The sequence below is a fragment of the Halichoeres trimaculatus genome, unplaced genomic scaffold (assembly GCF_033239565.1).
Source record: "Halichoeres trimaculatus isolate MK-OKI-2021-1 unplaced genomic scaffold, fHalTri1.1 fHalTri1_scaffold_15, whole genome shotgun sequence".
In the NCBI taxonomy this organism is placed as follows: domain Eukaryota; kingdom Metazoa; phylum Chordata; class Actinopteri; order Labriformes; family Labridae; genus Halichoeres; species Halichoeres trimaculatus.
Genome location: NW_027437193.1, coordinates 33922025 through 33936918, shown reverse-complemented (window position 1 = coordinate 33936918; position 14894 = coordinate 33922025). Strand labels below are relative to the sequence as shown.

General features: G+C 43.2%; 1 protein-coding gene across 1 annotated transcript in view; it reads right to left on the bottom strand.

The window, feature by feature from the left end:
• Window positions 1-14894, bottom strand: part of LOC141804114 (contactin-associated protein-like 2) — a 46576-nt gene that overhangs the window by 19435 nt on the left and 12247 nt on the right. The window contains exons 2-9 of the mRNA XM_074688390.1: window positions 13041-13151; window positions 10450-10643; window positions 8950-9097; window positions 5490-5693; window positions 5171-5355; window positions 2937-3080; window positions 2414-2672; window positions 586-735 (exon numbers count right to left, since the gene is read on the bottom strand). Coding sequence (XP_074544491.1) covers window positions 586-735; window positions 2414-2672; window positions 2937-3080; window positions 5171-5355; window positions 5490-5693; window positions 8950-9097; window positions 10450-10643; window positions 13041-13151 — 1395 coding nt within the window. The remainder of the gene's footprint in view (window positions 1-585; window positions 736-2413; window positions 2673-2936; window positions 3081-5170; window positions 5356-5489; window positions 5694-8949; window positions 9098-10449; window positions 10644-13040; window positions 13152-14894) is intronic.

Genomic DNA, 14894 nt, shown 5'->3' with positions numbered 1-14894 from the left:
AAAGTAACACCATAGAAGAAGACAGGCCCACGTCTTCATGTGTCGCTCTGCTAAGGAAATTTTGGCATACTGCTGATCTCACAAGTTTTTTGGGTGACATTGTCAGCAGCTTTGGGGGTGGGGTTTGCATCTTCATGGAGAAAGTGTTGGGAGATGTTTCTTGTGGTGCTTTTCTCAGCTCTCTATCTGCTACACAGAATGAGCTTGTCTGTGTGTGGAAACACACGCACATGTTTGTGTGCCTGGGAACGCATTGGAGCTGAGCTTCACCGTGCGTTAAAGATCAGATCTTTTTATCTTCAGCAGATAATGTAATGAAAATCTACTGACTTCAAGCCCAAACACTATAACATGCACAGAGCCCAACCCCAAAAACCAAAATAACAGGGCAGAAAGATGGACTCCTCTTTCTCTGACACAGACACATGGTTAAATTCTGAGTTATAAAGAGGACAAAGGTTCATTTGATGTTTAACATTTAAATCACTGCCCTTCAGCTTTCAGAAAACTCAATATACTCTATAAAGGTGTTTTTAATACAGCTGTATGTCACTGGAGAGGTCTCTTAATCTTTGAAGAACTCACCTCCGAAGTAGTATGTTCCTCCAGTCTGGATCTGGATGGGGATGGCTGTCCTCACTGTGGACGCCTCGTCTCCGTCGACTGTGAGCATGGCATAGTATTCCAGTGCATTCAGATGAACACTGTGCCACTGGCCATCGTTCAGCCCTGAACCTGGAGCCAAAACCAAATTCAATCAGTAACAGCTTAGTCCTAACCCTGAGTGTTGTTTTGGATGTCTCAGCTCAAGTTTATTGTTTACAGCAGGGGGGAACTGTTAGTTGTCGGTCGGTCCGATTATCAGTGCCAAAGCATTAGAGGTAGACAGATAAGATCAATTTAGAACTGGGATATTTTGGCTCTGATGCGGCTCCACCTCTCTGTCTTCAGTCATCACTCTGTCTCCAGCATTGTCCCACCCACAGCACCATCTGATTGGTTACATGCAGAGCCATGTCTCAGGTAACAGCCAATCAGCAGTGAAAGCTGTGCATGCACAGTGCACACACCCATGAGAAAAGAGAGGAGAAAAGGTTTTGCAGCATGGACAAGCTCTGGAGAGTGGATATATGTTTCCAAGGCAGGTTTGGGCAGCAGACTCTCCTGAAGTAGTAACAAACATCCCAGTCCAGATTTTTGCTTTTTGAATTTTATTTAACTTTATGAGACATGCGGCTGAGCCTGGGAGCTGCTTAATAAACATATGATTAAAGGAACCTAAACAAAGTTAGGTGTTGGAGTTTCTATTATTCAAAGTTTAGACACCAATATTTTCACATTTCCTGAAAATGAAAATTGGCTCCAGATAATAGTGATCAGCCTCCCTGACAACTAGAAATCAGATCTCCAGGTCAGCCTGCCCTGAGATGAACTTTGGTACAACAAGTTTGTTCCAGTTACACAAGTATTTTGACAGGACGCAGGAGAAAAGTGGAGAATTGAGCTAGAGGATTTTGGCTACAGTTCATTTCCATGGTGACGACCGAGCTAAACACAAAACAATGACGTCGCTGAAAGGGTGTGAAAGTAGAGGAAAGTGTGGACAGGCGTCTGTCTGTCCAGGTTTGTTCACAGGTGTGAACTCTGTGTTGTGTCTTGAGTAAAACTCTCTTCAGGAGGATCTTCAACAGCCTCTATCCAACAGGTGAAACTTATAGATGCTTTAAAAAGCTTAAAAAGAAAAAAACATTTACAAATAACGGTGCCACTGACTGTTTCTCTTTCTTTTTCTTCATTCGTCAGCGGCTCAGATGAAAGACCACAGCCACTGAACAACCTCCTGACTGTTGCCAGGGCGATGACGGTCACTGTCAGCCCAGACACAGCAGCAACCAGCTGCTTGTGCATAACGAAGGCCTGAGGGTCGACAGCCTGTGACCCATTCATCTGAATTCTCCTCCTCCATCACCTCAAACTTCACTTCTCCTCTACGGCCTCCTGCTCTCCAAACTGCCCAGGGTGGCAGCAGGTAGCTCGCACTAAGTGATGCAAGGCAGCAGTAGCTCTGTCCATAGGGACTTGTGTTTGTAACTGGTGGGTCGCTGGTTCAAGTCTTGGCATAGACCAAGATTGGGAATTGGGTTGATAGCTGGAGAGATGCTGGCATAGTTTCCTGAACACTGTCATGGTTCCCTTGAGCAAGGCACTAATGAGGCATCTGCTAAGTGAAACCGTAAATAGTTAATCCTCATTTAAATAGGATGGTTCACTCTTGTTATCAAGGCAATTTTTAGTTTGCACAAAACTTTTCATGCCCATTGTTTGTGATCTTAGCAGATCAGGCCCCAAGATGCCAAAAGTGGTCCCGAGGATTCTGAAAGGTCAACTGTGACCTCCAAGGAGCTCGCCTCACCTGATGAGATATCAATGCGTGTGTTCGGCCTCTGCGTCACATTCACATGGACAGTAACCTTCCCCTCCGTCAGTCCCACCTCCACCCAGCCGTAGGCCAGGGCTGTGAACATCAGGAGCCCGTTAGGGTTCCAGGTTCTGAAAGACAGGCTGACCGACAGGGTGTCACTGTCGCTCTGACCCGGCAGCCGAAGGAAGGATGTGGAGTTGAAGAAGACCGAGAAGGAGTTGGATTCAGCGCACGAGAAAGTCAGGTTACGCTGTGAGAGGGAAAGAGAAATTAGTAAAACTGTTAATCCCACATGTTAATCTCCCATCGTTGTGGTAAGCGGGTCTCCACACACACACACACACACACACACACACACACACACACACACACACACTCACACACACACACACACACACACACACACACACACACACACACACACACACACACACACACATGTATACACACACACGCATGTACACACACCTCAGTCAAAGCAGTTACATGTTGAACAAGTATAAAATCCACGTACAAAGCTGGAGACGTCGACCTTCTTCCTGCGGACCAGGCTGGTGATGTTGTCCCCGTTGTAGGTCATCCCCTCCATGCAGCCCTTAAAGTTCTCTCTGCCCCCAGAGCTGGGCTTCACCGCTAAAGGCACGCCCCCAAAACTGATCTGAGGAGAGGAGCAGAACCAGAGCGGGCTTTTAGGGTGAACCACTTCCTGTTTATATGCCATCTGTCTGCCTTTACATCCACAAATAACTGCTTTTCATGTCACAGTAAACTCTGATTTCCATTGCTGGATTATTCACAGTTAGGTGGCAGTGACACATCTGCATCAAAACATTTCAGATCGGGGCAGCTTCATGAAAAATATAAAAGCTTCATGGGAAGTAACTGTACTGTACTCACGTAAAAATGCTACTTAAAAGTGGTATATTATTCTTAAGCTTTACTTTTCACTGAATTTGTTACAATAGTCTCATGGGTCCCCAAATCTTGTCTTCAAAGATTGTTTCTGGAAAAAAATTTCAGAAATCAGATTTTTGCCATGCCTGAAAATGCTCCATTCAAGAGCTCTGCTCAGAGCCAAGCAACAATCTCTGGTCTAAAAATATGAGACAATGCTGAACAGCTGAAGAGCTGCTGTTTGTTAAGTGTCATCTTGAGGCTGGCTCTGGAAGTGAAGGAAGTCATATACACACCAAGCCAAAAAAAGCTGTTTGCAAAGCAGAAATTGACAAGGGGGGGGGGGGGGGGGGGGGGGGGGGGGCTCAGACTCTGCGTCTGCTAACGCTCAGACTCTACGACTGCTGTAGCTAAGACTCTACAACTGCTAAAGCTCAGACTCTACAACTGCTGAAGCTCAGACTCTACAACTGCTGAAGCTCAGACTCTACAACTGCTGAAGCTCAGACTCTACAACTGCTGAAGCTAAGACTCTACTACTGCTGAAGCTTAGTCTCTACGACTGCTGAAGCTTTGACTTTACAACTGTTGAAGTTTAGACTCTACGATTGTTGAAGCTAAGACTCTTCAAATGCTGAAGCTAAGACTCTACAACTGCTGAAGCTTAGACTCTATGACTGGTGAAGCTTTACTCTATGACTGCTGAAGCATAACTCTACGACTTTTGAAGCTCTGACTCTATGACTGCTGAAGCTTAGACTCTACGACTGCTAAAGCTCAACTGTACGACTGCTGTAGCTCAATTTGAAGACTGCTAAAGTTTAGACTCTACTACTGCTGAAGCTCAGACTCTACAACTGCTAAATCTCAGGCTCTACAACTGCCAAAGCTCAGACTCTATAACTGCTGAAGCTCAGACCCTACGACTGCCAAAGTTTAGACTCTACGACTGCTGAAGATTAACTTTACAACTGCTGAAGCTTAGACTCTATGACTGCTAAAGCTTAGACTGCTAAAGTTTAGACTCTACGACTGCTGAAGCTCAGAATCTACTAGTGCTAAAGCTTAGACTCTACGACTGCTAAAGCTTAGACTCTATGACTGCTAAAGTTTAGACTCTACGACTGCTGAAGCTCAGAATCTACTAGTGCTAAAGCTTAGACTCTACGACTGCTAAAGCTTAGACTCTACGACTGCTAAAGCTTAGACTCTATGACTGCTAAAGCTTAGACTCTACGACTACTAAAGTTTAGACTCTACGACTGCTGAAGCTCAACTCTAAGACTGCTGAAGCTTAGACTCTATGACTGATGTTAGATGTTTCTGATTGGTTAGTTTCTTAGTTTGTATAACTAGATATTTATTTTTAGTTGGTCAGTGTTTGTGTTGGTACAGCCCTGACATGTAGCTTTGTAGCTAATGCTAACTGCTGTTATCTTCGCTATCCTTGACAGAGGACAGTCTTAAATAAACTCCAATGAGAATGTCAGGACGTCACAGATACAGTCAGGAGAAATCTGAGGGTTGGTACAGAGATTTTTTACTGGGGCTGGTAAGATAGGCTGACAGATGCTGACTGAATGTTTTTTTTCTTTGTACTTTTCTGGGATGTTTTCAGCAGATACTGTCAAAACAACTTTACTGTAATCATTTGTTCCTTTCATCACAGTGAAACGATGACTGTAATCCAGCCCAAACAGCCTGTCGGTATCACCAAGCTTCATTCAGTATTCAAAGGTGGAGGCAGGTCCACAGTATTGGTGCATACAGTGGCTTTACACCATCAGCATGTGCTGAGTCATGTTACAGGCTGTGACATTTAGACTCTGGCAGCTCAAAGCATGCAGGTTGTACCTCATGGTCCAGATCCAGGTGGTCAAACTCTCCGTTTGTCCTAAACTGCTGGGTGTGATGGTCCAGGGTGAAGTTGACGTTTCTACGGAAACGCTCTATTTTCACTGAGTGCCAGTGATCATCATCCAGTAAGCTCCCGCTGGTCACAGAGGTGTGACCCTGAATGGAACCGTACTGGTTACTGCCTGAAGGGGGCGACATAAACACATCAGTCACTGTGTTTCCAGCAGCAGAAAATAAAATGGTCTTTGAATTTAGAAAAGGTCTAAGAACACTTTCACAGGGATCTCTGAAACCACACAGACTCATGGGGGAGTACCCAGGTTGATGCTAAGCTGCAGTCTGGCCCTGCGGAGCTCCAGGGAAATGTAGTCCCCCTGCTGTCCTTCTCCGTGCAGCAGGACTCCATCTCCAGACATCGTTCTGAACTTTAGAGTGATGACGTCTTTCAAAAACTTCATCTTTCTGCTCCTGAAACGGTACGAGATGATGCCATGGCCATCGAAACTGATCACGTCTGCCCCTGTGAGAAGAACACAGGAGGAGAGTCCACTTACTGCCACCAGGGGGGCCCATCCCCTGGAATGAGTTCCCCTTTCCCCCAAAGCGGGTAAGAAATCCTGACAGTTTTAACAATAGTCACCATCTTTGAATCTATCTTGTCAGTTAAACCCACATAGTGCAAAGGTCCTTACTAAATGTCTGAAGTTTATAAAGTAAAAATAAATGATTACAATGAATGAACTGGAGGTTAAAATAACTGCTGTCTTTTTTCTGTGGTATTTAGGGTAAAAAAGCACACTGCTAAAGAAAGTGGACATGGACAAATATCCAGAGCCAGAAAAGAAACACCAAAACTGAAAAGTAGTTGAACATGGATTTAATTGATGTTCTCTCTGAAAAAGAATAAATGACACAAAATAACTGTGTGAGATCTAATCATTTCTAAACTTGGTAACTTTGATGTAACTCAACCAGGACCTTTGTTTAAGCAACATGTAGCTGAATATTACAACTTATCACCTAAGAGATAAACTAAAGGTAAAATCCATAAGGTCACCCAAAGATCTGGAAAAACTCATTCATACTTTTACAGTCATGGCCAAAAATGTTGAGAATGACACAAACATTACATTTTCACAAAGTTTGCTGCTTCAGGGTTCTTAGGTATTTTTGTCAGATGTTTCTCTGGTATAATGAAATACAATCGCAACATTTAATAAGTATCAAAAGCTTTTATGAAGAATTACACGGAATTCATGCAATAAGTCAATATTTGAAGTGTTGACCCTTCTTTTTCAAGACCTCTGCAGTTCTCTCTGGTATGCTGTCAATCATCTTCTGGACCAAATCCTGACTGATGGCAGTGCATTTCTGCATAATCAATGCTTGGAGTTTGTCAGACCCGCTTCATGAAGATTGACCATAAGTTATCAATGGGATTAGGATCTGGGGAGTTTCCTGGCCAAGGGCCCAAAATCTTAATGTTTTGTTCCCCGAGCCATTTTGTTTTGACTTTCGCTTTATGGCAAGGTGCACCGTCATGCTGGAAAAGGCATTCTTCATCACCAAACTGCCCTTGTATAGTTGGGAGAAGTTGAGGATGTTCTGGTACCATTCTTTATTCACAGCTGTGTTTTTAGGCAAGATCGTGAGAGAGCCCACTCCCCTGACCGAAAAGCAACCCCACACATGAAAAGTCCCTGGATGCTTCACTGCTGTCATGAGACAGGACTAATGGTAGCGCTCACCTCGTCTTCTCCGAACAAGCCTTCTTTCAGATGCCCCAAACAATCGGAAAGGGGATTCGTTAGAGAAAATGGCTTTACTCCAGTCCCCAGTAGTCAAGCCCCTGTACCATCTGCACAATATCAGTCAATCCCTGATGTTTTCACTGGAGAGAAGTGGCTTCTTTGCTGCCCTCCTAGACACCAGGCCTTCCTCCAAAAGTCTCCACCTCACTGTGCAGATGCACTCACACCTGCCTGCTGCCATCCTGAGCAAGCTCTGCACTGGTGGTGGCCCAATCCCGCAGCTGGAAGGTGGAGACGGTCCTGGCGCATGCTGGACTGTCTTGGGCACCCTGGAGCCTGTTTGGCAACAATTGAACCTCTCTCCTTGAAGTTCTTGATAATTCAACAGAAGGTTGACTGAGATGCAATCTTACTCGCTGCTATAAACCTCCCTGTTTGGCCCTTTTTGTGCAATGATGGCTGCACATGTTTCCTTGCAGGTAACCATGGCTAAAAGATGAGGGTCAATGGTGTCATGCACCTCTTTCTTTTAAAGTGTCCAGTCACTCAATCATGACAGATTGATCTCCAGCCTTGTCCTCATCAACACCCACACCCGTGTTAATGTGTATGACACCTGTGTGTCATTGAAATTATGTTAGCTGGTCCTTTTGTGGCAGGGCTGAAATGCAGTGAAAATGTGTTTTGGGTGATAGAGTTCATTTTCAAGGCAAAGAGGGACTTTGCAATTAATTGCAGTTGAGCTGATCACTCCTCATAACATTCTGGAGTATATGATAATTGCCATTTTGAAAAACGGACACAGCAGACTTTGTGAAAACTAATAGTTGTGCCATTCTCAAATTTTTTGGCCATGACTATATATCCTCCAGTCTTGATTACTGCAACTCTCTCAACACAAGTCTCAGCCAGAAATCGATCCACCATCTATAAACAATCCAAAACAGTTTTTAACGAAAAGCAGGAAATGTGCCCACATCACCACAATTTTAGCTGACCTACACTGGCTTTCTGTTGTTTTAAGGATTGATTTTTTATGCTCTTTAAACTCGTTCATAGACCAAAACGGACCTGTACCTCCCTAAATTTATGAGCTTTTGTAACCATATTAAGCTGGTGACCAGCTCATTACTCCTACTAAAAATGTGCTATAAGGATAACTGCAGCATGGGTGATTATCTTTCAGTCGGCAACTAGTTATTTAACCCAAACTGGTGCAATGAGCTGCTCCTCATTTCTTCAACAACCATGTGGAAAGACACATCCTGTGGTCGTGGAAAAGATGTTAGTCTGTTTGAGAAGGGTCAAACCATCAGCGTGCATCAAGCAGAGAAAACATCTAAGGAGAGTGCAGAAACTACTAAAACTGTGTGAAGAACTGTCCAAAGCATTATTAAAAACTGGAAGGATAGTGGGGACCCATCGTCTTCCAGGAAGAAACGTAGACAAACAAAAAAACCCTGAATGATGGTGATCAGCCATCACTGAAAGTCAAAAGGGAGAAAAGCAACAGCAGAACTCTTTGTGCAGCGGTCAGACTCTTAACATCAACAATGAAGATCTTGGTGAAAATTAATGCAACACTGGATGGAAATAAATCTGTTGACTTTGCAGAGGCTTAATGAAACAATACCGTAGTAAATGTGTGCTGTAACCAAAGCTGAAGGTGGCCCAACAAATAATGAAGAGTGTGTGACCCCTTTTTGGTGGTAACTTTTTTTTGGCCAGGGAGTGTATGTAAAGCCTAAGACTAATGCTGAAAGTATAACAATGAATGTAAAACTTAACATTGCCCCCCCCAAAAAACTAAATTTAAGTAGGAAATCTGTTTTAAAAACTAATTAAAACTAAATTTAAATTGAAAACAAAACTCAAAACAATAAAAAAAAAAAATAAATAAATAAAAACCTACAGTAACCTTGGTTTACTTAAAGATTTATTTTATTGCTTGTCTGCCTATTTATTTGATTTTATCATTTATCAAAACAGTGTAATTGAAATAATGATCATGTCTGATGTACTTACAGTAAGAGCAGCCATAGAGCTCCAGGCGTACTCCGATGCGGCCCTCTCTGCTCCAGTCCACAGGGATGAAACGAATGAAACGAGCCAGGACCGGATGCTGCAGCTCATACCGAACCACACCTTCACTGTTCATGTTCCCCTCAAACGTCTGAAACACACACACACAAAAAAAATACTATAACTATAATGTGCCAAAGTTTGCCATGGTAACACAGTGGGGTGGCCTGAAGCAGTTTAAGAAGGGGCAGGGGGAAGACTCTGGGATGTACCAAGAGTATAAAGAGAGGAAGCTGGACCATCAGGGAGGAACTGACAGTGGTTTGGTGAAAGCAGTAACTTCCTGTTGTCAGTGAGTGATGTGCACAGGTTTGTAGATGCCATAGACCATCCCATATTTTGCAGACTATAATTCACTCTGTAGTACAAGTCACATCAGTCAAAAAATGCCTCATGAAGAGGAAAAGAACATAAGTCACACTGGGCTTGGTATGTTTCCAGTGTTTCCAGAGAGAACCATTATCAAATAACTTTGATAAGTAAGTATTTGTATACCAGGCAGGAATTTTAAACATTTTTCCCCAGCACCTCATATCTATGACCATAGTTAAGTTTCAGTTTCTCTTCTCAGCTGAAAAATCCAATTTTGAGGGCTTTGCCATGACCACATTTCACTCCCTGTAGATGTTTCACAATGAAAAGTCCTGAGCTGAGCTGCTTGGGCCCTAAGAACGTTTGACTCTTAAAGCCTTCGCACACCAAGGGCGACGGGAGTAAATGGCACGAAATTATGACAAATCTGGAGGTATCAATCTCTGCAGCTATCGTCCTCCAAAAGATGTCTTCGTAATTGTTGTCTTTGTAGTTTTTATGTCTCTTGTTGTAAATAACCGGGTGCTGGGACACAAACACAATCAATGTTGAATGTTTTGGTATGTGATGTTTCAACACAAGCAAAAAAAAATTTGAAAAACGGTGGGTTAAAAAAAAATAACATGAAAAAAAATTTGCGCAAAAAATGTGCATCTGGTGTGCAAAGGGCTTTAAAGTCATCGAGTCGTATGTTTTCTAGTGGTTGAGAAGCTTCTGTCTGATTTCATCTGAATTTGCTCTGTAGTCATAAAGTTTACAAGTAATGTAAAGGGAGGAGCTGAGAGCAAGTCAAAACTAAAGACTCTGTCAAAACTACATCATTATTATTATGCTACATCTTTCATTCATTCATCGTTCATCATGAAAATGTTGCAGACTAAGCTGGGCTCAGAGTTTCTCTATAAGATTATTCTCTGCAAACGAACAAAAAAAGTTGGAGCCTGTTGATATTAATGGTGTTTGTTGGGATTTATCCCACAGGAGTGAAACAAGGCGCGTGTATCTGTTCTCAGATTAAAATGCAGCCTGTGGTGCGTCCAGACTTGGAACAGGCTTCAACCAGCCTGTCAGTCTTCATGAGAAGATGTTACCGATCACAGAGACAAAGCATGATGTCTGACTCTTCCTTACCCAGATGTTTCCGTCCTGTAGATAAGGCCTCCAGTTTTTCTGGGTGTCGCTGTAAAGTAGTCGATACTTGCTGGTCCAGTCGGAGCTACCGTAGCGACCCTGTGTAGCTATGGCAACCACCTGCTTTCTTGAACCCAGGTCCACCTGTAACCACTGCTGATGGTCTGTTTCCAAGGGGGACCATCCTCCAGCACCTAGTTTCACAGGTATCATTGAGGTTAAAGGACGGGAGACAGGAGGAGAAGAAAAGGGAGAGGATGAGGGGAAGTGGATCTGGAGAGTTTGGAACGAAAACGGACGTGATTTTTCTCTCTGTAGTTTGGAGCATCACAATGCAAAAGTGTTCAAGGCATCATTAAGGAGGATATCTACAGCGGCTGTTTACCAACAACTCTGACCGAAACTTACAACATGAGCAAGTTTAATTCATCACTTATCCACTGCTGAGGCTAAACTGTGATTCCTGGTAGTGTTGGAGTTTGAGAAGCACACATTTACTTATTAATAATCCCCATAAATACAGTCAGTCAGTTTAAACAGATTTCATTTTGGTTGACAAAGTTTGAACAGACTGAAGTTATCAAAACATAATGCTCAGTCTCTTCCTTGGATTAGTGAATAGAGATTTTTAAGTTAATACTGGCATTGGATGAGATCAGTGTCTGGTCAGATGAGACCAAAGCCCAGGTATCAGAAATGGAACAGTGGGATCAGTTTATTCCTGGTTAAATGTGAAAACTGTTGTGACTTCATCAATGCCAAACACATCGATGCCATCTCACAACAAGGACTCCAAGAAGAAAAGCTCAGATGAGAAATCTTTCCCCAGACACAGGAAGTGATAGGCACAAAAACGACTTTTCTGCTGATGAATCAGAAAATCAGAAAAATGAGTTAAAGTGATACTCTGCTCTCAGAAAGAAGAAGTAGTCATGACCATGGAGCAGGTGTTCACCAGCTTTCTCATTAGATCAGATGCCAGATGCCGCATAATATTAATTTATTTCCATAAAGCAGCTACCTGGATAATGTTGGTCATGCTGAAGGACTCTGGTGACTTCTGTCTTTGAGCCTGGGGTCTGGTTGAACTGGAATGGATCTGGGTTTGTTTGCTGATCCCAGCTAGCAGTATTTAGGTATTCAGTTGTAAAATGTCATCATGTTTCGAGCAGTGCACAGCTGAATGGCATGACTGAACAACACTGGGGGGGGGGGGGGGGGGGGGGCATACAAGCAGAACCCACAATTCGCGACCCTCTCCTAACACCAAAACATGCATGCGTAGGAGAATGTTTCTGGGTGGGCGGGGGAGCGTGGTGCTCGCTGTGAGAGGAGCACCAGCTGAGCAGCAGAGAGTGAAACGAGCGAATCACCGAAGAGAATTACGTTATGACATCTGAAAACATTTAGGTTACTGTTTGTATTCGTTGATTGTGATAAAGTCATTTTATCTCTCATGCAAAAACACGCAATACATCAAGTACATTCGATTCTTCCCACAGCCCAAGTGACTGTTTAACCCTTTCCTAAGACACGTGATCACGGAAAAGTGTCTTCTTTGGATAAAGTTGTGCAGCAGACCAACATCAGCTCTGTGTGAACCAAATGAAGAAGGATGTCTCCATCTGCTCTAAGGTCAGCTGACAGAGTATCTGAGGCAGCAGGTTGGGACTTTGCTGTAAAGAAATATAAAGTTATCTTTAACACTAAAACCACCACTGCAGTCTGACGGGCACTTTTGGATTTACTCTAATGTTAGCTAACGTTAGCTTGACGTTAGCTCCTAGCTTTGTTGTTCATCATGTCTCTTTATTTGTTGGGAGTTCATTGGCCTGTTTTGTCCTAGTTTTTGTTCTTTGTTGATCATACATCATTGTTAGCTGTTGTCCAAAGGGCTCTAGTTAAGCTAACGCTAGCTTCTAGCGGAGATAACAAAGGTTGTCAAACATGCTGAATGATTCAGTGTAAATCCTGTAGCTCCAAACTAACAGAGACACACTCTTGGTGAAGATGGTAAAAAGGAGGTTATATTTTTGTCCTGACCAATGCAGATCGTCTGTCTTGTCTGAGATGCTGATGCTAACCAGATGCTGTTTGTCAGGTTTGCTCTGGGAGCTGTAAATATAGTCTGAAGCTTTTTATCGGCCTTCTCAAGAATAAAATGATTCATATCTCCCTCCAACGTGGACTTTGGAGACTTTTAGGGACTGAAAGATGATCTGTGATCTTTTTGTGAAATGTCTCTCACTGTGGCACCTGCCGTAGCGTCTGTGACTGGATGTTGATTTGTTTTCTGAGTGAGTGGAGGGGGCTGGCTTAGCCAAAGGTCGATTCTCCTTGAACCAAGAAGTTATCCTAGCATTGAGGACACTGAGGTCAGAAACAAGGTCTTCATCTTTGTCAAGAACTCATCACTAATTTTTGTACTAAACCTGAAGGTAAAGACCCTTTTCCTCTGTGGAATACATAAAAACAGTATAACCCACTCAGTAATGAGCTGCTAATGTGAATGTGTTATCTGAGGGTTTGATGATCCGACGTGCACACACAACAGCAGGACATATATCATACTTCTTAGTACAAAGGCAAACCTTGTTTCCGACTGAGTTTGGCGTGGCCGGCTTCGTGTCCTCGGCCAAACACTGATGAGGAGGTAAAGGAGCTGAAGGGAAGGGGAGTGGCCAAGCTGTCCTCACACTTCCCTAAACAAGAGGAGACAAAAAACAGACGCAGAGCTCAGCTGATAATCATTTAGAAGCTCTGTCTGCACAGGCTGGATAGCTTTTCCTCCAGCAACACCAGGGAGTAAAATTTATCAACACTTTGTTAAATATGCAACAGACAGACATATGTACAACAACAACCTTCTGGTGTTCCAGAGGGATCCAGAAACAGAAAGCTTAAGTTAAACATTTCTTAAAAGTTCCCGAAAATTCATGTTGTATGAAAAAAAGATGTTTTAAAAAGGTGAAATATTAAACATTAAGAGAAACATAACTGTGTTAACAAATATACCTCTGCTGTATCAGCGACTGTTTTTTCAAAATAACTACCAGGGTGGTGCTGGGTGGTCTGACCAAATACAAACCCTCAGCAAAAATACATTTAGTCGACTGTTTTTTTTATTTCAGCTTAAAAGCAAAGAAGAAGTTAACAACAACAAGCTGAGAATGCAATGAAAAAAAAACAAAATAGAGGTGTAAATGTGGCACCTGTACATTTTCTGTGCCCATATCTATCTTGTGGCTCAGCATTTTATTCTGGTTGGGTTCTGGAGGCGGTGTCCAGGCTATACTCAAGATAATTAGTTCAGTTTGTCTTTGGATTTGTGAAAACAAAAGAGTACAGGGAGGAGGCACAAAGTAAAGCAGGAACACTGAAGACTTGATGTGGAAAAACAAGGATCACTGAGAAATAACTCATAGAGGATCACTAATGACTCAAAGAAACAGGAGAAATCCACAAGACAGGCAATCACAAGACGGATAATCACAAGGAAGACACAACAAGGAGAAGCCAAGACATGACAGGACTGAACCAGACACACAGGGAGCATCCAGGAACAGATCATCAAGGTTAACACAGAGGGCACCTGAGACACAGAGAAGCACAGGAACAAGACACGAACACAGAGAAAAAACACAAAGAGGCAAAACACAACGAGACCTCCAAACCCCCTGGACAAAGTTCTGTTGTTCCTGAATCTTTGGAGATTAAAACACTACCTTTAAAGTGATGCTCTGGGATGGAACGAGTTGGGTCCTATCACAAGGCAGATATTACCCCTACAGCAGTGTTTTTGTGCAGCAGAAGCCCAGAGCGCTCACACCACACACCCCCTCCCTGCTCCTCTGCAGGTTTCCTCTGCACTCAGACGGGGCATATTTTACTTGACCAAAAACACAAATAAACAGACTCCCATTGAAAAAAATCTGATATCGGTCTGCATTCACGCTTTATTTAGAGAATTTTCAGCGCGTTACTTTCACACAAAAACACCTCTAAATAAGGCTCTAGTTCTCATCGTGTCGTAAAACGGCGCTACCTCTGCTGCATAGCCACAGCTGGCTATGAGGCGCTCGCCGCTTAGAGTATCAGTCCGCGCGCGCGGCGTGCCAGATATAAACAAACGCAGGTAGTCTGCCAGGACGAAGAGATACGATGAGAACTAGAGCCTTATTTAGCGGTGTTTTTGTGTGAAAGTAACGCGCTGAAAATTCTCTAAATAAAGCGTGAATGCAGACCGATATCAGAGTTTTTCAGTGGGAGTCAGTTTATTTCTGTTTTTGGTCAAGTTAAATATGGCCCCGTCTGAGTGCAGAGGAAACCGGCAGAGGAGCAGGGAGGGGGTGTTTGGTGCGAGCGCTCTGGGCTTCTGCTGCACAAAAACACTGCTGTAGGGGTAATTTCTGCCCTAAACCTTGTGATAGGACCCAACTTGTTCC